The 24,935-nt window shown below is 53.0% G+C and overlaps 10 protein-coding genes across 10 annotated transcripts; 6 read left to right on the forward strand and 4 right to left on the reverse strand.

Moving 5' to 3' along the window:
* Nucleotides 1-262: 262 nt before the first annotated feature.
* Nucleotides 263-2,287, forward strand: J4E88_009428 (uncharacterized protein; the record flags this gene model as incomplete). The annotated part of the gene is made up of 2 exons (XM_049403030.1): nucleotides 263-2,035; nucleotides 2,087-2,287. The coding sequence occupies 2 exons, from the start codon at nucleotides 263-265 to the stop codon at nucleotides 2,285-2,287; spliced, it is 1,974 nt and encodes a 657-aa protein (XP_049251158.1).
* Nucleotides 2,288-2,343: 56 nt separating this feature from the next.
* On the reverse strand, nucleotides 2,344-3,887 carry J4E88_009429 (uncharacterized protein; the record flags this gene model as incomplete). Its single annotated transcript, XM_049403031.1, has 3 exons — nucleotides 2,344-3,330; nucleotides 3,384-3,752; nucleotides 3,801-3,887. 3 exons carry the CDS (start codon nucleotides 3,885-3,887, stop codon nucleotides 2,344-2,346), a joined length of 1,443 nt encoding a protein of 480 aa, XP_049251159.1.
* Nucleotides 3,888-4,372: 485 nt separating this feature from the next.
* On the forward strand, nucleotides 4,373-7,551 carry J4E88_009430 (uncharacterized protein; the record flags this gene model as incomplete). The annotated part of the gene is made up of 3 exons (XM_049403032.1): nucleotides 4,373-5,745; nucleotides 5,826-6,364; nucleotides 6,842-7,551. The coding sequence occupies 3 exons, from the start codon at nucleotides 4,373-4,375 to the stop codon at nucleotides 7,549-7,551; spliced, it is 2,622 nt and encodes an 873-aa protein (XP_049251160.1).
* A 585-nt stretch (nucleotides 7,552-8,136) lies between these two features.
* On the forward strand, nucleotides 8,137-11,091 carry J4E88_009431 (uncharacterized protein; the record flags this gene model as incomplete). The annotated part of the gene is made up of 3 exons (XM_049403033.1): nucleotides 8,137-9,488; nucleotides 9,540-10,046; nucleotides 10,263-11,091. The coding sequence occupies 3 exons, from the start codon at nucleotides 8,137-8,139 to the stop codon at nucleotides 11,089-11,091; spliced, it is 2,688 nt and encodes an 895-aa protein (XP_049251161.1).
* A 771-nt stretch (nucleotides 11,092-11,862) lies between these two features.
* Nucleotides 11,863-13,861, reverse strand: J4E88_009432 (uncharacterized protein; the record flags this gene model as incomplete). Its single annotated transcript, XM_049403034.1, has 6 exons — nucleotides 11,863-12,485; nucleotides 12,535-12,795; nucleotides 12,846-13,174; nucleotides 13,230-13,513; nucleotides 13,565-13,664; nucleotides 13,713-13,861. 6 exons carry the CDS (start codon nucleotides 13,859-13,861, stop codon nucleotides 11,863-11,865), a joined length of 1,746 nt encoding a protein of 581 aa, XP_049251162.1.
* A 629-nt stretch (nucleotides 13,862-14,490) lies between these two features.
* On the forward strand, nucleotides 14,491-15,856 carry J4E88_009433 (uncharacterized protein; the record flags this gene model as incomplete). The annotated part of the gene is made up of 2 exons (XM_049403035.1): nucleotides 14,491-14,621; nucleotides 14,680-15,856. 2 exons carry the CDS (start codon nucleotides 14,491-14,493, stop codon nucleotides 15,854-15,856), a joined length of 1,308 nt encoding a protein of 435 aa, XP_049251163.1.
* A 687-nt stretch (nucleotides 15,857-16,543) lies between these two features.
* J4E88_009434 (uncharacterized protein) lies at nucleotides 16,544-17,913 on the reverse strand (the record flags this gene model as incomplete). The annotated part of the gene is made up of 2 exons (XM_049403036.1): nucleotides 16,544-16,721; nucleotides 17,147-17,913. 2 exons carry the CDS (start codon nucleotides 17,911-17,913, stop codon nucleotides 16,544-16,546), a joined length of 945 nt encoding a protein of 314 aa, XP_049251164.1.
* Nucleotides 17,914-18,292: 379 nt separating this feature from the next.
* J4E88_009435 (uncharacterized protein) lies at nucleotides 18,293-20,074 on the forward strand (the record flags this gene model as incomplete). The annotated part of the gene is made up of 1 exon (XM_049403037.1): nucleotides 18,293-20,074. One exon carries the CDS (start codon nucleotides 18,293-18,295, stop codon nucleotides 20,072-20,074), a length of 1,782 nt encoding a protein of 593 aa, XP_049251165.1.
* Nucleotides 20,075-20,229: 155 nt separating this feature from the next.
* On the reverse strand, nucleotides 20,230-21,583 carry J4E88_009436 (uncharacterized protein; the record flags this gene model as incomplete). Its single annotated transcript, XM_049403038.1, has 6 exons — nucleotides 20,230-20,270; nucleotides 20,324-20,464; nucleotides 20,511-20,979; nucleotides 21,029-21,209; nucleotides 21,260-21,342; nucleotides 21,395-21,583. 6 exons carry the CDS (start codon nucleotides 21,581-21,583, stop codon nucleotides 20,230-20,232), a joined length of 1,104 nt encoding a protein of 367 aa, XP_049251166.1.
* A 1,196-nt stretch (nucleotides 21,584-22,779) lies between these two features.
* On the forward strand, nucleotides 22,780-24,417 carry J4E88_009437 (uncharacterized protein; the record flags this gene model as incomplete). Its single annotated transcript, XM_049403039.1, has 2 exons — nucleotides 22,780-24,105; nucleotides 24,169-24,417. 2 exons carry the CDS (start codon nucleotides 22,780-22,782, stop codon nucleotides 24,415-24,417), a joined length of 1,575 nt encoding a protein of 524 aa, XP_049251167.1.
* Nucleotides 24,418-24,935: the final 518 nt, after the last annotated feature.

Raw genomic sequence — 24,935 nt, forward strand, 5'->3', positions numbered from 1 at the left:
CGTTGCTTGAGGAAGGATGTGCTGATTGGCGGAGATGTCGACGCGTCCGCGATTTAGTTCAGAAGAGAGACGCGCGAGTCAGGCACCGCGACGTTCTGATGTTTTCACGACTACCTTATCGATAAGCCCGCTCGTCCGAGGCATGACGCCACTGCCCCATAACGTTCGCATCACTTTGATCAGCATCGAATGCGCCCAGATGTGCCGCCATCTTCCCCTCATTGCCCCTCCTTCCTACACCACTTGATACCCTTAGCAGCTCATGCTTCGAATCTCCACTGCGCTGCAGCCCACAAGGAAAGCGATATCGTCGACGAAATACATCTGCAAGAACCCCTTCCACACTTTTATGCGCCTCAATCAAGTCATGGCGCACCTCGACATCCCACAGACGGCGAGCAACTCGACCAATGAACTTCACACGCTGCAGTCGCTTCCCAAATCGAATGTCTTCACATCCAACCTTCCCGCCGATGACGCCTTCCCTAGACCGAAAGACTCCCACGATGCGCCACGGCAAATGCTCGGACCGCGCATGGTCAAGGGAGCACTATACACATATGTTCGGCCTGACTCGCAGGGAGAGCCAGAGCTGTTAGCTGTCAGTCAGCGAGCGATGCAGGACATTGGTCTTAAGGAAGAGGAGGCCAAGACGGATGAATTCAAGGAAGTCGTGGCTGGAAAGAAGATCCTGACATGGGACGAGTCGAACCCAGAGGCTGGAATATACCCGTGGGCACAATGCTATGGAGGCTACCAGTTCGGACAATGGGCAGGTCAACTCGGTGATGGGCGTGCCATCTCCTTGTTCGAGTCTACCAACCCAGCGACCGGCACACGATACGAGATCCAGTTGAAGGGCGCTGGACGGACGCCGTACTCCCGTTTCGCTGATGGCCGCGCAGTACTGCGATCTTCCATTCGGGAGTTCGTCGTCTCCGAATATCTCAATGCCATTGGCATTCCAAGCACGCGAGCGCTGGCGCTCACCCTGAACAATGGAAGCAAGGTTATGCGCGAACGGACAGAGCCTGGAGCCATCGTCACACGCTTCGCGCAGAGTTGGATCCGCTTCGGCACATTCGACCTGCAACGCATCCGCGGAGACCGCAAGACCCTCCGCACAATCGCAGACTACACAGCCGAGCACGTCTACGGCGGCTGGGACAAGCTCCCCTCCAAGCTCCCCGCCGGCGAAGCCAAAGAAATCCACTCCCAAACCCACACGGGCATCCCCAAAGAAACCGTCGAAGGCGAGAACGAAGGCGAAGAGAACCGCTACGTCCGCCTCTACCGCGCCATCCTCCGCCGCAACGCCGAAACCGTCGCAAAATGGCAAGCCTACGGCTTCATGAACGGCGTGCTAAACACAGATAACACCTCCATCCTCGGTCTATCCATCGACTTCGGTCCCTTCGCCTTCCTCGATACTTTCGACCCCACCTACACGCCCAACCACGACGACCACATGCTGCGCTACAGCTACCGCAACCAACCCACAATAATCTGGTGGAACCTAGTCCGCCTGGGCGAAGCCCTCGGCGAGCTCATGGGCGCGGGCAGCAAAGTCGACGAAGCGCAATTTATCGAAAAAGGCGTAACAGAAGAAGAAGCAGACGGCATAGTCAAATGCGGCGAATCCGCCATCGACCGCGCAGGCGAAGAGTACAAGGCCGTTTTCCTCGCTGAGTACCGGCGTCTCATGACGCTTCGTCTGGGCCTCAAAACGCAGAAGGAGAGCGATTTCGAAGATCTGATGTCGGAGTTGTTGGATACACTGCAGATGTATGAATTGGATTTCCATCATGCGTTTAGAAGACTGGGGAATGTGAAACTGAGTGAAGTGGAGACGGAGGATCAGAGGAAAGATGTTGCGGGCAGGTTCTTCCGTAGGAACGACGCGCCGAGGCAGGAGAGCGATGGGAGAGAGCGGATAGGGAGGTGGTTGGAGAAATGGTCGCAGAGGGTGAGGGAGGATTGGGGGGAGGGGATGGATGAGGAGAGGAAGGTTGCTATGGATAAGGTTAATCCTAACGCAAGTCCCATTCCACTCTGTGCTAGAGATACAGTGCTAACGTCAACGCAGTTCATCCCCCGCTCCTGGATCCTAGACGAACTCATCGAGCGCGTCGAAAAGAAACACGAACGCGAGATCCTGCCTCAAATTATGAAACTTGCGCTTAACCCTTTCCAAGAGAGTTGGGAGTGGAATGCAGAGGAGGAAGAGAGGTTCTGTGGTGATGTGCCAAAGTATAAGGGTATGCTGCAGTGTAGCTGTAGTTCTTAGATGATGCTCTACATACACCTGGGCAGGTGTTGGAGTAGACAAAATGAAATGAAGGCCTAGTCTACACCACCAACAAGATACTCGCCTACTTCCAGATTCACGCTTCTGCCCAGCGCGCGTGCGTATTCCCAACCGAAATTCACGCGCCATCGTCCGCCTCCTTCTAGTGCGTCGTTGCTTCCTGCTCCTCCGGCTCTGACGAGTAATCGCATGCTCGTCAGTGTAGCTATCTGTGTGTATAAATCCGCTACCTGGGGCACTGTGCCCTCAAGCAAGGCTCTGAAGATCGCCAACAACCTATCCAGAGTAAACGGGCTGGGCGTCAGCAGATGCCGACTAATCTTCCGATGCTTAGCTCCTGTGCGCTTGCCGGTTACGCTGAAAGACGCAGCGCTGGGTGCGCGTCGCTTGTTCTTCCGCTTGTCGGTGTGCTTCATGAAGTATGTAACGTCGGTTCGCGAAGGGTTGTACGACGCTAGGTAGGCGGCGAGGAGGATGTGGGTTGTGAAGTACGGAAGCGTGTGCGCCGTCATGTTCGCTGGCTTCTTCTTGCTGGGCGTTGCTGGTGTAGCGCCTGCTGGTGCTGCTTCTTTGACAGGTTCAGCAGTGTCTGAGATGATTCGGTCGAGCACGGAGTCTTCAAGCTGGAACAAATGCCGTCTGTTCACCATCAACCGCGAGAAGTCGCGCGTACCGAATTGTCCAGATACCACGGGCTCGACAAATGAACGCCAGAGGCGCATGGCGCAGCTTTTGAAGCTTATCAGATCTCGTCCGGTGTGTTTCGCGAGGGAATCGTAGACGGCTTGGATGAAGCGGCCCCAGAGCCATTGGTCGTCTTCGGCTGCGAGATCGGGTGTGTAGTCTGGGAATTGTTCCAGGGAGGGCGGTTCGAGGAAGATCTTTGGTGGGTTGGCGCCGAGGATTGTGAGGAGTTCACTGCGCGCGTAGGATGGGAAGTGGAGGAAGGAGGCTGATGACGAGTGGAGGACGGAGGGTGTGAGGGGGAGGGTTGTTGTGAGGATTAGGGAGAGGTTTGGTATCTGCTCGTACTGTTAGTATCCCTTGCCCGCGATCCGTGCAATGCATAACATACCATCTCTCCTAGTCTTCCCAGCGCCGCAATCAACGTTCCACCCCCTTCCCTCAATTTATCCACCGCATCGAGCACCAACACAAACTTCCCCCTGCCCGCCAACAGTTTTTCCATGTTAACACATAGCGCGCTCAGATTCTCTGTACGCGCGTACGGTCTCCTATCAATCTTCTCGTCGTTAAACTCGTCCAGTGCATCTAGACTTGCTGCGACAATGCGCTCAAGGAGATGCCGCGCGGTTATGCATTCGCGAACGTTGATGATTGTGTGCTGTATACGGGATAGATGGAAGAAGGAGCGCAATATCGAGGATTTGCCAGTCGCTGTGAGGCCATGGATGTTCAGAAAGGGTGGAGATGGGAGATGCGCCTATAGTGCTGTTAGACAATGATCCTGAAGTCTGATGGGTGTACGGACGCTATAGAGAGCTGCAAGATGATGAACTTGCTGATCGCGGCATTGGAACTCCGCAGTGAGCTGCGCGATGATCTCGTCGGGTAACATCGTCGCGATGTTGTTTGGGATGTTTGTAACCGCTGGCGGATTGAGGGTTGAGGAAGTCGCGCTAGCTTGGCGCCGAACGCGAGTGCACGTGCATCGTCCGCGACTTCCAACTCCTTGCTTCCTGTCACAGCAACTATCAATCTACCTCTCATCGCAACGAAGGTCCCAGATCCAAATGGACTGTCACCCTGTTTATCGCCCTATACAGGGCAGCAACCGCCATGTCGAAGTCTCGCCGACTGCGCCCTGCTTTCAGCCTATCAGGTTCGTTCTGGTAGTTACGCACGCGAACTGTGCCGTCGGACTGCATGATGATCGTACATGAGATGGACGCAGGACAGCAGCTTCGCCCCGCACTAGATGATGCGAGCCATTACGTGCTCACTTTCAAGAGGCCTGCTCTTGTGCAGCTCGACCCCTCAACTTGCCCAAAAGCTACATCAACCCCGAGAAAGGCTTTTCGAAGCCCGCATGCTTCACTCGTCATGTCAGGTCTGGGCGAATTGGCAAGTGTCATCGCCGTACTTCAACTATCGGGCAAGATTGTCGACTACGTCGGGAAAGTAAAAGACGCCTCGGAAGACCGCAAGCGACTGCGCGGAGAAGTTCGCGCCTGCAAACGTATACTGCAAGAGCTGAAGGATGATGCCGAAGATATCGACGAGGGCGAAAGCTTGGTCGACACGATCAATGTGCTCGAACGACCTGATGGGCCACTACCTCGACTTCAGACTATCCTACTGCAAGTGGAGACCCGACTGAAACACGACAATTCTCTGAGGGGCTCATTGAAGTGGCCATTTCAAGAGAAGGATGTACAGAAGCTTATCCAATCGATAGAACGCGAGAAAATTCTGATAAACCTGGCCCTATCGCGAGATTCTCGGAAGCTGCTTCGGGAGATCAAGGAATGCGCGGAGCAAAACAATCGAGACCTTGCGCTTCTCCTGCACTCAATGAACATGAGTGCGAGCAAGATCGGGGAGGAGTTCTGTAAGCTGAATGATCATATGTCGCAAATTCAGACGCTCCAGGTCGGCCTGCACCACGACGTCGAACGTCTTCAAAGTACCGACTATCACCGGGAATCTTCCAAGCAACGCGACGCGGTGCTCCGATGGCTATCTACTCATGATCATGCATCAAAGCATCATGATATATTGAGCAAACGACAAGAGGGTACCGGCAACTGGTTTCTAGAGTCGAAAGCCTACGACACTTGGCTCGACAACTCCAGTGCGAGAAAGCTACTCTGTACTGGCCTGCCTGGGGCTGGCAAGACGATGCTCGCCTCTATCATTATCGACGATCTACAAACCCGATTCCAGACCAACGCTGGCGTAGCAGTCGCCTACTTTTATTGCGATTACAAGACTCGCGATGAGCAAACCCTGGAGTTTATGCTTTGCAGTCTGTTGAAGGTACTGGCAGAAAGCCAGGAAACTTTGCCGATACCTATCGAACAGCTCTATTCCGACCATGGGAAGGGCATCAGACGTCCTTCGTGGAGGGCCCTCGCTCAATGCCTCAAGGACGTGGCTGCACTGTTCCAGAGACTTTACGTTGTGATCGATGCACTAGACGAATGTCAAGTATCTGATGGCTGCAGGAGGATATTCTTATCTGAATTGTTGAATCTACCAGCAAACTCCAGAACAAGTCTGCTAGCGACATCAAGGACCGTCCCAGAAGTGCTTGCAGAATTCGGCGCAGAGAAGCCTCTCGAAGTACGTGCTAGTAGCGATGATGTTCGCAAATATGTGGTCGGCAACCTCAACAACATGCCACAGTTTGTTCAGCGCAATGTCGAACTCCAGGAACTAATCAAGCTGAAAATCGTCGACTCAGTGGATGGCATGTAAGTAGTACAAAGCAACGTTCAGAGCATCCCCAAACTCGCACTGCGCAATGGAGATGCCAGCCACTGACACATTATAGGTTCCTTCTAGCGAAGCTCTATGTACAAAGTCTTTACGACAAGCGATCAGCAAACGCTGTTCGGAAAGCACTGAACGAGATTAAGACCGAAGCGAGGGGCCAAAAGACCACAACTGTGACCGAAGCATATGACTATGCGTATCGCCTGACAATGCAGCGTATCGAAGAGCAACCCCCCGATCGAGCAAAGCTTGGTCGGGAGGTTCTAGCTTGGATCACATGCTTGCATGAGCCTTTCAAATCTGCGGACCTTCGCAAAGCGCTTGGCATACAAGTAGGACAATCTACATTCGATGAAGATGACTGTCCAGACGTTCTGGATATGATTTCCGCTTGCGCTGGCCTAGTGACGATCGACGAAGAAAGTAACATCATCCGTTTGGTACACTACACCACTCAGGAATATCTGGATCGAACACGGCATCGATGGTTTCCGGAAGCAGAGACTGTGATCACAGAAGCTTGCATCGCATATCTTTCCATGGAGGAATACGGAACTGCGGGCCTATATTCGGACCTGACCGAGAAGCTTGAATACTGTAATTACCTTCAAAAGTTCCCCGCACACTGGGACCCTTTGTACTGTTATGCTGCATGCAATTGGGGACGTCACGCTCGCATGTTGGCTGGAGTTAATCGAATGGCCATCGACTTCTTTGGGCTGTCGTGGAATCTTAAATGCTCTGCCTTGATAATACTCAGTTCGTTGGCGGATCGACCGGACGATTATAATGACATATCATTTAGGCGTCCGCGGTCATCCCAGGATTCGACGTCGGGTATCCATTTGGCCGCTCACTTTGGACTTTGCGACACACTGGTCGCACTACTCCGGCGAGGATACGATGTGAACGCACCAGACCGACTAGGACTTACTCCACTAATGCTGGCTGCTGAAAGTGGTCATCTTGAGACAGTCAGACTACTTCTTCGCCACGGCGCTAAGACAGATTCGAAAAGCGGGTATCGCTATTCGACGCTCCACTTCGCAGTTCACAGTGGAAACATCGGCATAGTTCAGCTCGTCATTGCGGACACGGCGACTCAAAATATCATGGACGCGATGCTGTATGGACAGCCTCAGATAGAAAGTCGTGTGTGGACTCGCTACTCACCGCTGTACATAGCAGTGGATCGCGGATATGTGGATATCATCCGACTTCTTATCGATCACGGGGTTGACGTGAACCTGAAGGGCGGGTATGCTCACAATAGATATCGCCACAAGAGCCCGCTGGCGATGGCCGTTGACAAACAAGATCGAGAGATCATCGACGTGCTGCTCGATGCTGGAGCCGACATCAACTGCGCGAACAACTGGGGCAGGACTGTTTTGCACTCCAGTGCCTTTGATGAGAACATTTCTCTGCTCGAGCATCTTCTTGACAAGGGCGCAGACGTAAACTTCCAGGATCTTGAAGGCAGAACCCCACTACTTACTATCTGCAGCATGTTCACACACGACGCATCTATCAGCGTGATGCTCAACGCGGGAGCCGATCCTAACATATGCGATAAAGAAGGACAGCCGCTACTTCATGGGGCTTGCGTCCGGGAAAGAGGCTACATCGTACCCATCGCTGTCTTGTTTGGCGCCAGAGTGAGTCTCGTACCAGATAACAAATCGCGAATATGGTGCATAGACAAGCTCCGTAAGTATATCCAATCTCCAGAAGAGCTCAAGAAAGACCGGGATTATTGGATTGAACACGAAGTAAGACGATGAAATGCTACTTGAAACCCCTAGTATCCTGGAGGGTTTTACCACCATGAGTCTCATTGAAGCTTAAATACGAATACATCAAGGGGAAACTCCCCACATGAAGGGAATTTGATATTCTGACACTAGAGCCCAAAACTTTACACCTGCATGAGTTCATTGATTACGCTGAGATATGGTTCGATTTTTTTAATAGTGTCCTCGTTCGCTTTACGCGTCGCGTAATACAGTGTGATGACTTAATCTGAAAAACACGGCTCGCAAAGATGCCAACTCGCCAAAATTGGCCGGGCTCCCAAACGTCACGTGACGCGGTGTTGGCGCTTGGTCCACGGGTACCTAGGTACCACTTGCTTACCTGGGTAGCCACACGTCGTCGTCTTCCACTCGCATCACGAACACCTCGACACGAGATGATAGCGAACTCTCCACATATTCGCATCATGTTGTCACTCATTGATGATCGCGCATTCGTTGCCTGCTGCCGCAGTGTGACACAGCCTCCCATCGTGCATGAGCTTGATTGGGGCTCCCATCAACCCCGCATCTTGTGCCATCTCACCAAGACATGACACCATCACTACGGCACACATGGAGACGACCGCAAGCATCATAGCAGTCACCCAGCTATGTGAAAAGGTGATCAAATACATCATTGCCGTATCCGGAGCCAAGGAAGTAAAACATCGCCTCCGCTCACAGGTCCGAGCCTGCAGTAATCTGCTACTTCAGCTGCAAGACGACGTAGCAGACTCCGACGAACTCGAAGAGTGGTCCAAGACTCTGAAGTTACTCTCTACTCCGCTTGCGCGCCTTCAGGAGGCTTTAAGCCTGGCAGCCGTCGCTTTATCTACCCGAGATGGCATTGTCGAGAAGTTGGGATGGCCTTTTAGGGAGAAAGACGTGGAGAAGCTGATCGAGGCGATTAAGTGCGAGATGGATATGGTGACTTTCGCTCTTCATAACAATGCGACATCACTACTCATCGAGATCAACACTAGTTCAAAGCGCAATGAACAACATCTCACCTACGTAAAATCCGCTCTGGGTTTATACGTCGAGAAAACCCATTCCACGCTGCGAAGCATCAATGGCGAGCTGGTATCAATACAAACAACCCAAAATGGCGTTCGAGGCAGAGTCGAAGAGCTGCACGATCGTCAGGATACGGAAGAGGCTATGAGAGAACGTCAGCGGATCTTTGACTGGCTCACACCCATCGACCACGCTTCAGATCAGCGGGACGCCATTAGTCGGCGGCAACCAGGTACCGGTGGATGGCTGTTGCACTCACAGACCTATAAAGACTGGCTCAGCACTGATAATCGCACTTTGTTTTGCCCTGGTATTCCAGGAGCTGGAAAGACAGTCTTCGCCTCCATTATCAACGCTGACTTGCAAGAACGTTATCATCATGACCCTACGGTTGGCTTGGCTCACCTGTTCTGCAATTACAGACGTCATAGCGAGCAGACACTAGAAGCCCTACTCTCAGCTCTTCTCAAACAGCTCGTCGAACATCAAGTTCCGTTACCAGAATGCGTCGTCGATTTTCACAAGAAACCACCGCCAAAAGGAACTCTAGATCGAATCGAAGCTACCATGGTGACACTAAAGTCAGTAGCGGCAACATACTCACGAGTGTTTATAGTGGTAGATGCTCTCGATGAATGCTCTACATCTCATGGCTGCCGCACAACGCTACTGTCAAGTATCCAAAGCTTACAAAAGCAATGCCACATCAACCTACTCGCTACGTCGCGTTTCATACCAGAGATTACCGAGAAGTTCAAGACAGCCTGTCACTTGAAGATTCAAGCAGACAACAACGACGTGCGGAGGTATCTCTCAGAGAACATGACTCGCCTCCCTGGTTTCGTGCAAAGAGATGAAGTATTGCAGGAAGAGGTTGTGTCAAAGATCGTGGAGGCAGTGCGCGGGATGTAGGCCGCTCTCATCCAGTTTTAGAACCATCCCTGCTGACGAGATTATAGGTTTCTCTTGGCTAAGCTGCATCTTGACTCTCTCATCGGAAAGAGGGCCGTAAAAGCAGTCAAATTCACCTTGAGAAGACTCGCTACTGGGTCGGAAGCCTATGATTCTGCATACGATTCAGCGATGAAAAGGATAGAAGGCCAATTCGCTGATCAGACGGAGCTCGCTAAGCAAGCGTTGGCATTCCTTACTTGCGCCCAACGACCCCTGTCTACACGGCAACTGAGAGAAGCTCTAGCTGTAGAAATCGGGAAACCGGAATTGGACCCAGATAATTACCCAGATATCGAGGATGTTCTAGCTTCATGTGTTGGTCTAGTAACCGTGGATGATAACAGCGGCATCATTCGGCTCGTTCACTACACGACACAAGAATACCTAAAGCGCACACTGGATCAATGGTTTCCGGATGCGCAGGCCATGATAACAAACGTCTGTACCTCTTACCTGTCTTTAGATCGATACGGCAACCCCAACAATCCGGGTCCCTTCGCAAACCATGTATGGTACGATTACTCGGCAGCTCATTGGGGTCACCATGCTCGTCTAGCACCGTCGAGTCTTCAACGAGTAGTGGGTTTTCTCACACGACAAACCAATGTCATGAGATGTTATATCTACACGTATACTGGTCGTAGACGCTTAGCCACGGATGGATTTCGGTCTATTTATGACCATCAAGACTTCTATACCACGGGGATTCATATAGCAATTCTTCACAGCCTGGAGGACATCACCGTGACGCTCATCCAGCAGGGATCCGATCTGGACTCAAGAAATGAATTTGGTCGAACTCCTCTTACTTGGGCCGCATCGAAGGGCAATAAGAGACTCACTGATAAGTTGGTGGCATACAATTCGCCAATAGATGCGCGCATCGATGAGAACAATCGGTTTGCGGGGTGTACCGCACTACATGTCGCCGCGATCTTGGGTCACACCAGTATCGTTGAGCTCCTTCTTGAACGTGGAGCAGCAGTCAACTCGAAAGACGTTGACGATGCAACGCCCTTGTACAATGCGGTCAAGCATCGGAGGACTGAGATTGTAAAAATCTTGATTGAAGCGGGAGCTGATCGGACATGCACAAGCAAAAGGCTTTGGCGACCGCTTCTAACCGAAGCAATTCACTGGACGCCCAAACTCGAGATAGTCCAGCTTCTCTTGGATGCCGGCGTGGATGTCAACGAACGCCAGGACAAGATCTTGAGGACGGCACTGTTCTACGCCGTTCAATACGATAAAGGAGAAAGAATTGTCCGAATGTTGCTCGAAGCCGGCGCTGATCCCAATATCGCTTCCCGCAGTGGACGAACTCCACTCATCCTCGGGATTATGCGTTATCATCAAGACGAAAGCATCGCCCTGGCCAAATTACTGCTTGATGCTGGGGCAGATATCGATATCCAGGACAGGTACGGATATACCGCATACCAATGGACTAGGAAGTATCATCTGTCCAAGACAGGGCAGTATTTGCTTGAGCGTGGGGCCAATCCAGAGCTGGGCTCTCAACGCCGCCCTGGTTCTGCAGTTCCTTCAGGCGACTAGGGATATACAGGCAGGAGCCATGCAATTAGAAAGTTGCTGGCGATACGCGGAAGCATGAACAAGAAACGGAATATGAGGGCCTGTAAGACATTCACCATCCACTGTCGTTACCTTATAGGCGACGCGCATACAACGACTTTAGATTTCATATAGCACCACAGTCATTCTGCTTTTACCTTCGCGATTTCCATCCAGAAACACTGCCATCGCAACGTGAACCCTTCTCACACAGGTAGGGAGATAGGCATTGATCCACAAAGCAAAGCAAGAAAGCACAACAGTATCAAACCACCTCTTCCCAAAGCCCAGAAGATCGATATACTGCCATGGCTCCACCAACAAGATCCATCACAAACCACTCAGATGACTAGACACGACATCAGCTTACCGTCAATGGAAAGAATTTGACAGAACAAGAAATGAGACTGGCATGTCATGACTGAACGCGAGCGACTGGCACTAAGCATGAACTTGAAGATGCTACGGCAAGTCTCTTGTCGTTGCGACATGCCTTATCTGAGATTACCTCTGGGTATAGGATTATCACGTATTGAAAACGTCCGTTGGTAGCCCGTTCGGACGCTGTGTGTACTGACCTATTCCTCATCCCTTCCCTTATTTACTGGGCAGATTCAGCCGTCGTGTATGTCATGTGTATTGCGGGAATCGTAAGTAGTGTGCAAGAAATAGCATCAAGTTCAACAGCACATCCATAGATATGAAATCGACTATTCATCCATTCCGTGTACACGCCCTCCCAATTCTCCCTCTTCACAGCCCCGCCTTCCCCAACCCCTTCCCCTCATCATCACTCTCCCTCTCCACAGTCGCCTCCACATGCTCCGTCATCAAATGCTTAATCCCCTTCATCGAAAGCACCGCAATCGTAGCCAGCGCCACAAACGGCACCACGCTCCAATACCCCAGCCTATACGCACGCGCATACGACCAATGACTCGCGTCCCACGCAGCCGTAATGATAGTCTCATTCATACCCGGTACACCCTTACCCCGGTATTTAGGCGCAGAACTGCCCTTCATACCGGCCAGGAGCGCAGGGACGGAAGATTCAGGGAGGCCGGCAGCGATGGCAGCAGAACTGACGTCGCCGGCGAGGTGGGATGCGATGCGCGAGTTTACGATTGCGTAGATGACTGCTGTGCCGAAGGCGCCGCCGATGGCACGGGCGGAGAAGGCGAGGCCGGTGGCTGTGGAGAGGAAGGCGTGCGGGGCGGTGAATTGGATGCATGCGACTAGGAGTGTGAGGGGGCCTGCGCAACCGATACCTGTTAGAGCGGTGAAGATGATTTGTTCGGTTGCCCAGCCGGGGCGGATGAATGCGAAGCAGATTGAGGCGATGAACATTATGGCGAAGGTGGCTGCTAGGGGGGTTTCTAGGGGGATGTTAGTGGGAGGGATTGTCAAGGAGGATTTTCGTCTTACTCATGTCTTTGAACTTTGTCGCGTACCATGTCACGGCAAGCGATGTGAAGATAGATGCAATCTTGTAAGACAGTTGACGGATAGCAATATCCCACGCGTTGTCCTCGAATCCAACATTGAGGATGAGCTGTGGTGTAACAGCGTTGATGGCGGAGTAGTAGATCCATCCCTCGATAGCAAAGGCGAAAGTCGATAGCCAGAAGTTGGGTCCAGTGGAGAAGAAGACATGCGCCACGATGCCGTCAGATCGGCCCTTCCATTCTGTACCATGTCAGCTTCCGACTCGGTAGTTTTGATGCAATAGTTGTTACCGTAAAGACAAAAGGCAATGAAGAGGACAATGCCAACAACTAAATTGGCACATACGTGCGGGTTGCTCCACGGGTACGCGCCACCTGCCCAGTTGAGCGCCAAAAGCATCAGGGTAGCAGCAGCAACGAGGAGAAGAGAGCCGATAGGGTCGCAAGCCCACATCCACTCCTTGAAGCTCATCCGCGGATAGTCGGTGCGTTTCTTTGGCCAGTAGAATGCGAAGAGACCAAGCGATGTGATGCCGTGTAGGCCGACTTGGATCCAGAAGATGTAGCGCCAACCAGAAGCGCTGAGATTCGTCACTGCGCCGGCTGCTAGACTACCGACACTGTGCAGAGTTAGTACTGGCCAAATGCATCTACTTATGCGGGGTCTCTACTTACGTTCCGCCCAACACACCGGCAACGCCTGCAAGTCCGTTCGCTAGAGGTCGATACTTCAAAGGCAGGATCTCGGATGGGATAGACTGGACGATGGAGATGGTTGCAAGTGTCGTGCCGATGAGAATACCGCCTCCAATCAACATAGACATGCTCGTAGCCTTGGCACAAATGATGGAACCAACGCATGCGATCAATGGAGGTATGGTGGCAAACAGCTTGCGATCCAAGACATCAGACAGGCGACCGACGGGAGGGGAGAGGACTGATTGCATGAGGAGCGGACCCTATAGAGTGTTAGAATTCGGTGTTAAAGTCTTTTGTTAGGTCTGCTGTACCTGGATGATCCAGCTTGCAATGGCAGGTTCTCCAAGCTCGCGGATGATGAACGACAGTACTGATCCCGCAGCCACTACAACGAAGACTTGAGACATGACGCTACATTGTAAGTTAGCAATGTCATGAGAAGGATTGCGCGTAACTTACGCGAAGCAACAGCAGAAGACGACCATCCAAGATCTCCACGATAGCTTGACATGATGGACGTCCTCATTGGCTTCCTGGTCGATGGGCACGATGTGGGCGTCGCGACCGTGGGCGGTTTCGATATGGGTAGCTCCCGTCTTGCTGTCCATGACTGCCTAATCCAGACGACAAGTTGGATCGAGAATGAAGACAAGACGGGCGAGGCCTGCATCTCATATCACTACACATATACTGCAGTGGGGCACCATGCCGTGGGCTCTTGGCCGGGGCATTCTGAGCGACAGCGGGCTTGAGCTACAACGCCATGCATATCGGCAGATTTGGATGCTGGGGTTGAGGTCCTCTCACGACGCGTTTGGATGATGTTTACCGAATCATCGGGAGGAGATGATGCGGGGCCCCATATTGGGTGAAGATTGGCGCTCCTTCGCTGCAACGTGATGCGGGGAGGCGCGCCCACGAGTCGGGAGCTGCGCGCCTTACCCCGAGACACCTCCTGCTCTTTCCTTCTTACTCCACGGGTGAGATCCTATCGCGACATGTTGCTGCTGTATGATGAGGGCTGGTGAGGAGCGAGGAGGTGATGGTGATGAAAGAGGAAGGGTCAACCGGAGTTAAGCAGGCTCGCCCCGCTGGACCCTGAGACTTTTGTTGTCTTTGCGCAGGCTTCACGCTCCCACCGACCAACATCCCACCACCAGCCTCTTAGCCAACGCCTATACGACGCATAGTAGCCTTTTAGCTGCCCTCAGCACTGACTCCCCCGCCAGGCGATGCTATGAGCAGCCCACCGCCTCTCGCAGGCCATCTGGTCCCCCTCCGCACCAAGGACGAGGTGCGCGCCAGCCTGGAGACGCACACCGTCTATGTCGTCGAGGTGCCGGCCAAGTTTGCCAACGTAATCAAGGAGTGAGGCCTTCACTCCTGGGGCTCCCGCTTGATCTCTGCTAACCTCGCCCGCTCGCAGTGCCGTGCAAGCAGCGTTGCCCGACTTCAAGACGTCGGAGATCTCTCACCTGCGCCGCGTGGTGCAGTTCAAGTACCTGCCGCCGCACCTGCAGAAACAGTTCTATCCGCCTGCAAGGCTCCCCAGGGGTAACGAAGATGCTCCTGCCTCAGAACTACCATCTTCCCCACTAACACCGGCGACCCCCGCTTCCCTTTCCGCGTCCCCGTCCTCAGTCGATGCTGGCAGTGAGGCTGCTCATGGAGAGGCTGATGCTAAAGATTTTGATTTAGTCCGCTACTTCTTGCTGTGCCCCACGCGCCACATGCCGCACGCCAACCTCGCGGCTCTGATACGGACCTGTCCGCCTTTCGACGGCCCCAAGACTGCGCTCCCTCGGATCCTCTACGTAACCGTGCCGGCCCTGGCGCCCATATCCCAGCAGCAGGCTGACGACTGGAGCGACAAGTACTGGCCCATCTCGTACAAGAACACCAACCCCTACGGTCCCCATCCGAGCCTCGTACAACGCAACCAGGAGGAGCTACAACCCGAGGCAGGCAACTGGCTGGCTCTTGCCCGAGCGGCCGGCCAGCAGATATCGGATCAGTGTCTGGGTGAGAAGATTGGCGTCGTCGTGGTTGACCGCACCAGGAACCAGCCCGAGATTGTCGCGGTTGCAGGCGACTGCCGCTGGAGGTCTTTCACCGGCACCGCTGAACCGCCCACCGGCACTGGCAATGTCATGGCTCACGCTGTCCACCGTGCCATCGCCATGGTTGCGAAAAAGCGGCTGCGTGCTGCCGGCACCGACCCTGCACTCCTCGACCGCTCCCTCTTCTGCGACAACCCCCTCACCGGTCTCGAGAAGCTATACTACGAAAAGGACAACCTCTCACCCAGCGGCTATCTGTGCGTAGATCTCGACATCTACCTCACCAACGAGCCCTGCGTCATGTGCTCCATGGCCATCCTCCACTCGCGCTTCCGGCGCTGCATCTTCGGCAAGCGCATGCCTCACACCGGCGGCATAACAGCAGACGGACCAGGCGACTCTTCCTCAGCGGGCAGCGGACTGAAGAAAGGCCTCTTCTGGCGACCGAGCGAACTCAACTGGAAGTTCTTGGCCTGGGAGTTCAACGAGGAGGGCAAGACTGTGGATGCCGACAGTGGCTTCAAGGAGACATTGCATGCATAAACGCGTGCCATCACGCTTGACCTGCATTGGATACACAGCATAGACACGGCGTATTGGATTAACACTGTCGATGGGATGGGATGGGATGGGATTATAGGGGATGATTATACCAACATGAGTTACGTGAATATGGGGTTAGGAAGGAAGTAGCTGTACGATAGCAAATGAAACGGAACGTTCACATACAATCTGGCTTGCGTGTCTTATGTTGCCTGTGTCATTCATTTACCCTGCCCCCAGCTGCTCAACATCCCAGGATATACACAAAGTTACTTTCATTAATCTCACCCACACCTGTCTGCATTCCCTTTTCCACTCCCCACACTCTCCAATATCTCCATAAAACGACTCTTCTTCTCTTTCTTCTCTGCCCGCCTTAATCCAAAGCCTTGTGTACCTTGCAGTTCGAAGAGTCTGTCCCATTGCTCCAGCCAATCCACGCCTCGTGGTGGAGCCGGTTTGCGTTTTATCAACGGAGCGAAGTGAGGGAGAGAGGGTGAGGAGGGGGATATATGGTAGGGGCGTTGAAGTAACGGGGGTGGGGAGGGTGATGGAGATGGGGATGGAGAAGGTGATGGTGATGGAGATGGTGAAGGCCTAGGTGCTGGGGTTGTTGACCTGAGAAGGTATGGGGCGAGTGAGGCAGTCGCGTGAGACTTGTTAGCGCTTGGGGTTTGAGGCCGCGGCTTAGGTGTTGTGCGGTGTGATTTCGGGAGAGGGGCGAAGGTCAGGTTGCGGGTTGGATGCGTGGATGGTAGGGGTGTGCCTGGGCGGAGGGAGGGCGGTATGAGATCTAACGGTGAGGATGGTCGAGAGACAGATGTGTAGTTCGATGATCTTAGCGAAGTAGCAGTTGTAGGCGTAGCTGAATATGTTGATGGTTCGACTTGACGCGCAAATTCGTTATTGTCTGAGGGCGTGATGGACCTGGGGTATTCTGACGGCGTGCGCTCGAGACATTCTTCAAGGAGTTCTTGTGTTGAGATTTGCTCTAGTGCTGGCGGGAGACGACCCAAACATTCGAGAACGAGATCACTAGTGCTGGGCGCTTGGGGTGGCTCTGGTGTCGGTGGTAGGGGCTTGTCAACATCTATGTCGGGAGTCAAGGATCTTGTACAGGGCCGGGGACTCCTCACATTTAGAGACCGTATGGATGATCCTTGTTGATAGAGATTTTGGGCAGTCATGGTATGTAAGGAGGGAATTCTGAGTTGCGATGCGAGCTTGTTTGCCTGAGTTTGGCGCCCTGCTGTCGATGGACGGTGCTTGGTGTCCAGAACTTTTGATGACTTGTCCGTTCTTGAAGCGGTCGTTGATTTGCCTAGATATTGCGCTGCCATGGCATTAAGTTCCGGATCATCGTCAATACTCCCCTTCTTCCCTCCTGGGTCGTTACCTCTCTCCATCTCTTCAAACTCACCCGGCCCTCCATTCCTATAACACACTCCGTCATCATGGATATGGTATTCACACCCCTTTACATCACTGATCCCAGTCACAATGTCCTCCACAGAATTTCGAAGCATACCCAGCATCCTCCTGTCATACGCGAACATCTTGTCCGTAACAAACTTCCGTAGTAACGTCGACGCATGCTTTTCCAAATACAGCATTTCAAGAATCTTCTGATCGAACGTTTGCGCCGGGTCCAGAACAGAAGTTAGCTTGTCGATGATGTAATCCTGAAAGTTGGGTTGCGAGAACGCGGAGCCGACGATGTGCGCGTAGATGAGGTCGATACATGAGCGGAGTTGAAGAGATCGCTGATCGGAGAACTTGACAATGCTGGTTGTGAGCCACTCGATGTAGAGCCTGAAGCCTGCTGGATCGATGTCGCCGAGCTGAATAGGCAGTAAAGGTCGGTCATCGCGCACGTGCTGTGGGAGGTAGATGCGAAGATACGGTGAGCGTTCGGCTATAGCGTAGTCGACTTCGATGTGTTCTGTGGGGCAGTGCTCCGAGAGGGTTGTTCGACCTGCAAGAACAAAAGTTATCGACTTCAAAGCTGATCTAGCCGAAGATATAGTGGCCTCGTGTAGCGAGGGCGTCGTATACATGCCGAGCGGTATGATATCGCGAAGACGATGGAGACATGATTATCGAGCTCTGTACCTGGCGTCTTCATCGTAATCTTACGATGAATTGTTATGGAAGAATAGTGATGAGTGAGTCGTCTTCATGACTAGATTCTGAATTGCATCCAGTCATGGCCAGGCAAGCGGTGACATCAGCGGTCAATTTGAGCGTTCGTTTGCTGGTGGTAACGTGACATATCTTTCGATGACAAACAGATGCACGCTTCACACGATTGCAAGTGGATATGACCAACATGGGTCTCTCGACACTCAAACCTTGCAAAGTATTAGTGGCCCGTTGAACTCAGAACACTGCACCGCTACCATTTCTTCCAAGACAGAGACTGGCTTACTCCCCAGCATGGGAAACCTCTTTACCGACAAGATGTCTTCTTCAGAGAAACGCGATATCCAAAGGAGGCTCGAGCGCGGCAGCATGCGTCCGCACATACCAGCCGACTTTCCAGGATTCGATGTTGAAGGATACCTAAACCCCGGAACGACACCAGTATCGCGTTCATCCAACAATACCGCGCTCAGTCCAAGAAGCCAGAAACCCAGGAATGTCGACCGCATTTTCGATGGAAGTGACCATGTTAGCGATACAGGACGCAAGTTTCGCCGTCGGCCAAGCATCGAGGCACGCACAAGGAAGAGCGATTACCATACGCTGCTTGAAGGCGGGAGCCTGTGGAGTGACGATGAAGTCATCGATGATGTTGATGTGAACGTGCAAGGGCCAGTGCAGTCAGAACCTGTGAAAGAAGAGTCATCCAACAGAGTGCAGGTACACTTGGCACCGCCGATACCAGATGCAGCTGTGGATACACCGAGACAGTCAATGATCAGCGTACTATATGGCCGTCAGAACCCGGATTCCTGGTACTTGACACGGCGCTTGGCTAGATTGCCTACCGTGAATATTCCTGACAACATCGATTTGCCTACCCTCCTCAGACGCCGCAACATCGACGCCGATGCAGCGGAAATGCATCAAATATGGCGGCGCACCGGTGTTATACCCACCCGCTATCGCGACGTCAACTTCGACCCCGACGGTATCAACCCGCAGCACACATGGATCGCGTGTTGGCCGCTGATCAACGCAGCGATACACGGCTACGTGATAGATGATGTCGAATTCGTTGACCGCGTGATGGACCTGCTCGAGGAAAAGATAGTGAAGGGTGTAAAACCAGATATCGATACCATCTCGCACATATTTGGCGAGAAAAGACACTACATGCCGAAAGCTCTAAGCCGCTTTCTGGTCGATCGATGGGTTAACAACGCGACGGAAGGGTTCGGCGACGTCAACCCGTCAGACTTGCCGCAGCCTTTCGTCTGCTCCGCGCTTGAGACGGCTATGCGACGCCTCTCAAGCGACAAAAGATCGTCACCGCTGCTGAACTGTCAGTATCATACGCATGCGACGCCCGAGGAGTGCTACAAGCAGAGAATTGCACCCGAGGAAGCAAAAAGACAACAACGCTACAAGTACCGTCGCGAGAAAGCGAGTCGCGAAGCTGAGCAAGTCGCTGCAGATTCTATTGAATGTGGCATTGTGGTGGTTGACTGGGAGGGGCGAAGACTTGAGCAACACAGGAGGTTGCGCGACGGAAGTGGTGCTTCTCTGCCTGCTTTCGATGATCGGATTGGAACTGCGGACCAAATGCACAAGACAAGTCCTTCCGACGGACTTGATGTAATAGACGACGCAGACGCGAATGACCAGCTCAATGTGAATCCCTCGTCGTCGTCCATGTTCGGCACGTCGCAAACTGACGGCCCCGTCGACGAGGTGAAGTTTGCGCCACCAACACACGAGCCACCGCCGATGCCGCCATCGCGAAACGCACGCGTCGAACGCGATGGCAGCGATGTTGAAGGCGACCGGGCCTATGGGGCACTTTTGAGGAATCAGCAAATCCAGTTCTCGTTATTTGACGGCGCGATGCAGGCTGTGAAGATCGAAGAGGATAGTGAGTCAATCGCGTTGGGCGCACTTGCCATGCCGCGAGACTCAGACGCGAACGCACGGACCGTTTTAAGGGAGAGTCCACGCCGAAGAGAGCGCAGAACGTGCCCCGGATCGTTTCCGGAGTCGAGATCTGGGAGTCTGAATAAGGCTGATGCCGCGTAGCTGGCACTTTTGGATATGACGTGCCCGATCTAGTGTTGGTGAGAGAGCGCGTGGTGGTCACGCAAGACAGAATGTGTGAAATTGGCTGTTCGATTGCTAGGTGTTTATGATAATGTACGTAGTTTTAACGCGGATTGTGGACGTTTTCAAATTGCTCAGAAGATGGCAGTGCCGTTGACGTGTGAGCTTACTCCGCCTATGATGGTGTTAGCGGACGCAAGAGCTTATTACTCGGGGTAATCAACGTACCTGGGCAGTTAGCAGGCGCAGAGGTGAAGAAGAAGAACCATCTGTTCTTCTCGCGGCACGTTTGCGCAAGCTTCTCGAGGTCCAGCATTTCGCCCAGCGGCATTCCCCAAAGGGCGAGGATGTACTCGTGGAGATGATAATCTGGGAACATCAGTCTAATGTCGCACGAAAGATAGAGAAAACGTACTCTCATGTGTAGGCCACGCCTCGAACGCCGGTGCATCACCAGCAACAGAAGCAAAGTAGCTATCATGCAGCCAATCCAGAATCTTCTCTTCCTGGCTCACACCAGCATACCGCTGACCATCCTCACCATCCTTACCACTGCCATGTCGAAGAGCAGCCTTGCTTCGATCTTCATCACTCTTGCTGTCGTACGCCTCCTTCCATCCGCTACGGATGAACAGCATATCTCCAGGCTTGATGTCACCGCCTTGAGCCGCGGGGCGAATATCGATTCCCTGGTCTTGACCGCATTGGTAAAGGTCCTGCCACGAGATGGGGTAGTAGTCGTAGGGATCGTAGTTGATACCCTTCTTGTGTGCGTAGCCCCGGTAGTCTAGAAGGATACCGCGACCTGCGATGCCGTGCTCGGCCCAGTGGTGGATGGAACACTTGTGATTTGCGTTTGGGCCGGCGATATCGCTTCCTTTAGTCTGTAGCGAATATCAGCAAAGTTTCGTTGTGATAAGTCTGGATACATACCCCATTGTAGAACGAACCACTGGGGATATGAGCGAAATGTCGGAAGCCATCCCATTGCGTGCCAGACTGGGTGTTCATATGATACACATCGTCGTAGGCAATGCCTTCAGCCAGCGTCTTAATCTCATGCTGAAAAACTTCGCGACCAAACGCAGGAACATTCGGCACGTTGAGAGGCAAGCTATCTCGCAGTCAGCAATAACACATTAGAAGGATCATGGAAACACGGACTTAACAGGTACGATTTCACCCGTTCGTATCTCCCTCGCAGCCGCTGCGACACGTGTAGGCGTTAAGAGATTGAGACGGCCGATCTACATCTGATCAGTTCGGCCCGCAACTAGATTAGACTTCGGTCGAACATACGTAGTCGCTGTCACCCCAAACCCACGCAGCCTCCGGTGGGGCACCGGGGATCTGAGGTAGCTCTTTCCTTGTCGGAAATTTAGTGCTATCTGGATCCCATGGTATCGTTGTTGCCGTCTTATTCATGGTAAGAAAATCTTTGATCTGCGTCAAGCGCTGACTCGCAGTGGAGGTTTTCGGGTCGGCCATGTTCGTGAGGCAGCGGCGATCGGGCTTTGTCGGTGTTTGATATTGTGGTTGCGGGTTTTGCAATGTGTGAACCGTTCTTCTTTCAAGGTTTCCCCAGAATATCAACGATGTCTCGAGCTGTTATGACGTTTACCCCGCATTTCTTGGAATGCTGGTGGAGCCGCTCGGGCACCGAGGCATTTTGTGGGGTCGTGGCTCCTCCGCCCTGACTACCGGCAACCGACTCGATCATCCAACATCACGACATTCCATCGGTTCTGTGCTGGTGTATCGTGCTCCACGATGTTATTGCTCTTAAAGATGTTTGTACGCGTAGAGTTGAGATGGCCATGTGGCGCTAGCATGAGTTGATTGTTGGTGGAATTATTGGTGGATGACGTAAGGCGGCTAATCACCACTCTAGCCGTAGCGTTTCCAGAATCCCAAGATTGCCACCTGGGTCATTCTTGGCCAAAAGCTTGTCGTCTGGTCAAGAAAGTCTTGTTCACTGCATAGAGTCTTGTCTCGAACATCAAAGGTCGTCCAGCATAGATGCAGTCGACGATTACAGGGAAAAGATGCAGTGTCTATTGGGCAATCCCTAGATAAACTTGTAGTGTCAACAGCATCAGAGCGTGCACTAAGCTCTGACCGTCCCATCGCCTACCACGCTTCCGGGATCATGGCTAGATCGGCAGGCGGTCGGTCTCGTTGATGTACGGTGGAGCGGTGCGTACTATACCCATAGACTTCGACTATCAACCCAACACCACTCGGGTAAACCTGTCAACACTAAAGCACCGTGAGCCTTACTCACTTCGTCAAACACGCTCATAACCTTCTCGGTCTGTTAGAGTCCGAGCCGTTGATCCAGACATAAGCTCGTACTTCCGCGGTCGATGGGCGCATCACGAGCACTTCCCTCCCATCGATTTAGCCGGTTGCTATCAGGACCTCCAGCCAGGGCTATTGGCTACAACAAGCTCGCATCAGCACAGCTCACAGAGGCACGGATGCATCGGTGCATCCTTCTAATGCGCGCAAAGCTGTTGGAGGGATAATTCTAGTCCGTTGCGCCGTTGGGCCGGGTCCCGCTGGTGTCGTTCGCGTCGCGTTAACGAAGGCATATAAACGTCTACCCCAGACTTGTACCCCAGACTGTAGCTCATCCCCAGATCTCTTCTTTTCTCCATCTTTTCACCCATTGACCTTGCGACATGGCTTCCGCGGACGAGAAGCCGACCGCTATCGGCATGGAGCATGTGTCCGACACTTCGATCGACCACGCCGTGGCGTATGAGGAGGGCAAGGAGGCTGGCCTAAGCGAGGCTCATATCTGCACCGAGGCAGACAGCAAACGCATTCTGCGCAAGACGGATATTTGGATGCTGTCGCTCCTTTGCATGGTGTATTTCCTGCAGTCCGCCGACAAGGGGATCATCGGATTGACGGCCGTCTATGGTCTGAAGGAGGATGCCCATCTCAAGGGCAACGACTACTCAAACATCGGCAACATCGGATACTATGCGCAACTCGGTGTGCAGCCTTTGGCCGCGTGGATCCTCGTCAAGCTGCGATACCGCCACGTTCTTCCCGTCATCATCACATGCTGGGGTATTTCAGTTGCCGGTGGCCTCGGTGGTTCCAGGAATTACGCCGGGCTGCTCGCATCTCGATTCTTCCTCGGTGCCTTTGAGGCTATGGTCGTTCCCCTGTTCTCGATGATCACCATTGCCTTCTACAGGCGTTCCGAGCAGCCATTCCGCGTGGCTTGCTGGTACAGCTGCTATGGTCTTAGCACCGTTCTCAGTTCACCCATCGTTTACGGTTTCGCGCAGATAAATTCGTCCTCGCTGTACCGCTACCAGATGGTGTATCTCTTTTTCGGGCTCTTGACTATCGTGATTGGTCTTATCACATACTGGTGGGCCCACGATAGCCCAGGCGAGGCTCGTTTCCTGACACCGGAAGATCGCTTGAAGGCTGTTGATCGAGTGAAGGCGAATCAACAGGGTATCGTCTCGCACAAATTCAACTGGTCGCATGTCGCCGAGGCCTTGTCTGAACCCAAGTACTGGCTGTACATGATCATGGTCATCGCTGTCAATGCTGGTGCGTCGGTCTCTTCGGTCTTCGGCTCCATAATCCTGAAGAACCTGGCTGGATTCAGCTCAGACGAAGCTGTCTTGTTGAACATGCCTTTCGGAGCGCTTCAGGTCGTATCCATTCTTGGTGCGTCGTGGCTCGCATACCGTTTCAAGCGCAAGTCGCCCTTCTTCCTGGGCCTGGTTACCATCGTCATTGTCGGTGTTGCTCTTTTGGTCGCGCTCCCGAAAAAGCCGGAGAACAAGGGCGGTCTTCTCGCAGGTTACTACCTGATCGCCTTCGTATATGCCATCAACCCTTTGCTTATCTCGTGGATGGGCTCCAACTGCGCCGGACAAACCAAGAAGGCCATCTACTACACCTCTTTCAACGCCGGCAACTCTGTAGGCAACATCATCACCCCTTACATCTTCGACGCAAAGTTCCAGCCGCAATACGTACGTGTCCCCATTCCTGTCGCACATTCAGTGGAAAGTTTATCGCTAACACTCCGCTTTTAGGTCAACGCTCTCAAGGGCATCTTGATAATCTGGTGCATCCTCTGGGGTGTCGTTGTCGCTCAAGTCGTCCTCATCACCTGGATGCAGAAGAAGAAGTGCGATCAGCGTGAGGCGGCCGGTCTTCCTAGGAACCCCATCGATTACTCGATGAGCGGCCATTTCCATGAGGCAGGTGCTGAGGTCCACGGAGAGAACGGTCTGCAAGACATGACAGACAAGGAGAATATCTACTTCCAGTACTTGTTGTAGATGCGACTAGAGCTTTGTCAACCTTTGTTCCGTTCTCCGTAGTAGATACCAATGCATAAGTTCGGTCGATTCGAGTGGCCCATCTTGAGTGTATATGGCGTCTCGTCAACTCGGTAAATTTCGTCGTTCATGTCCAGTACAGTGGCGTGGAGGTTCTCGAGTTTTGCAGTGACGTGAAGTGCGACGGGCAGTAACGACTTTGATAAGGCGTGGGGCATGCCCAGGTGTATGGGCGGAGAGCTCGATTCATGATGCTCGCTTATGTCAGCCGCACATGACTAGCATGACGCGTCGCGTCATCCAACCCCTCGGCGTACTTTTGCAACAACAGCGTGCCTTGGTGGTCACCAACGCCAATCCCTTGACTATACACCTAGACTACACACTTGCCACCTTCATCTCTTCGCTGCTCGGATGATCACACGGTCACAGCTCATTTTCGCCTGCTTCCTCGTCCCTTGCATCTCGATCTTCCTACTACCGCTTCTATACGCCCGTCTACGGCAACCAGCAGATTC

The sequence above is a fragment of the Alternaria novae-zelandiae genome, assembly GCF_023758075.1.
Source record: "Alternaria novae-zelandiae strain BMP 2774 chromosome Unknown scaffold_24, whole genome shotgun sequence".
In the NCBI taxonomy this organism is placed as follows: domain Eukaryota; kingdom Fungi; phylum Ascomycota; class Dothideomycetes; order Pleosporales; family Pleosporaceae; genus Alternaria; species Alternaria novae-zelandiae.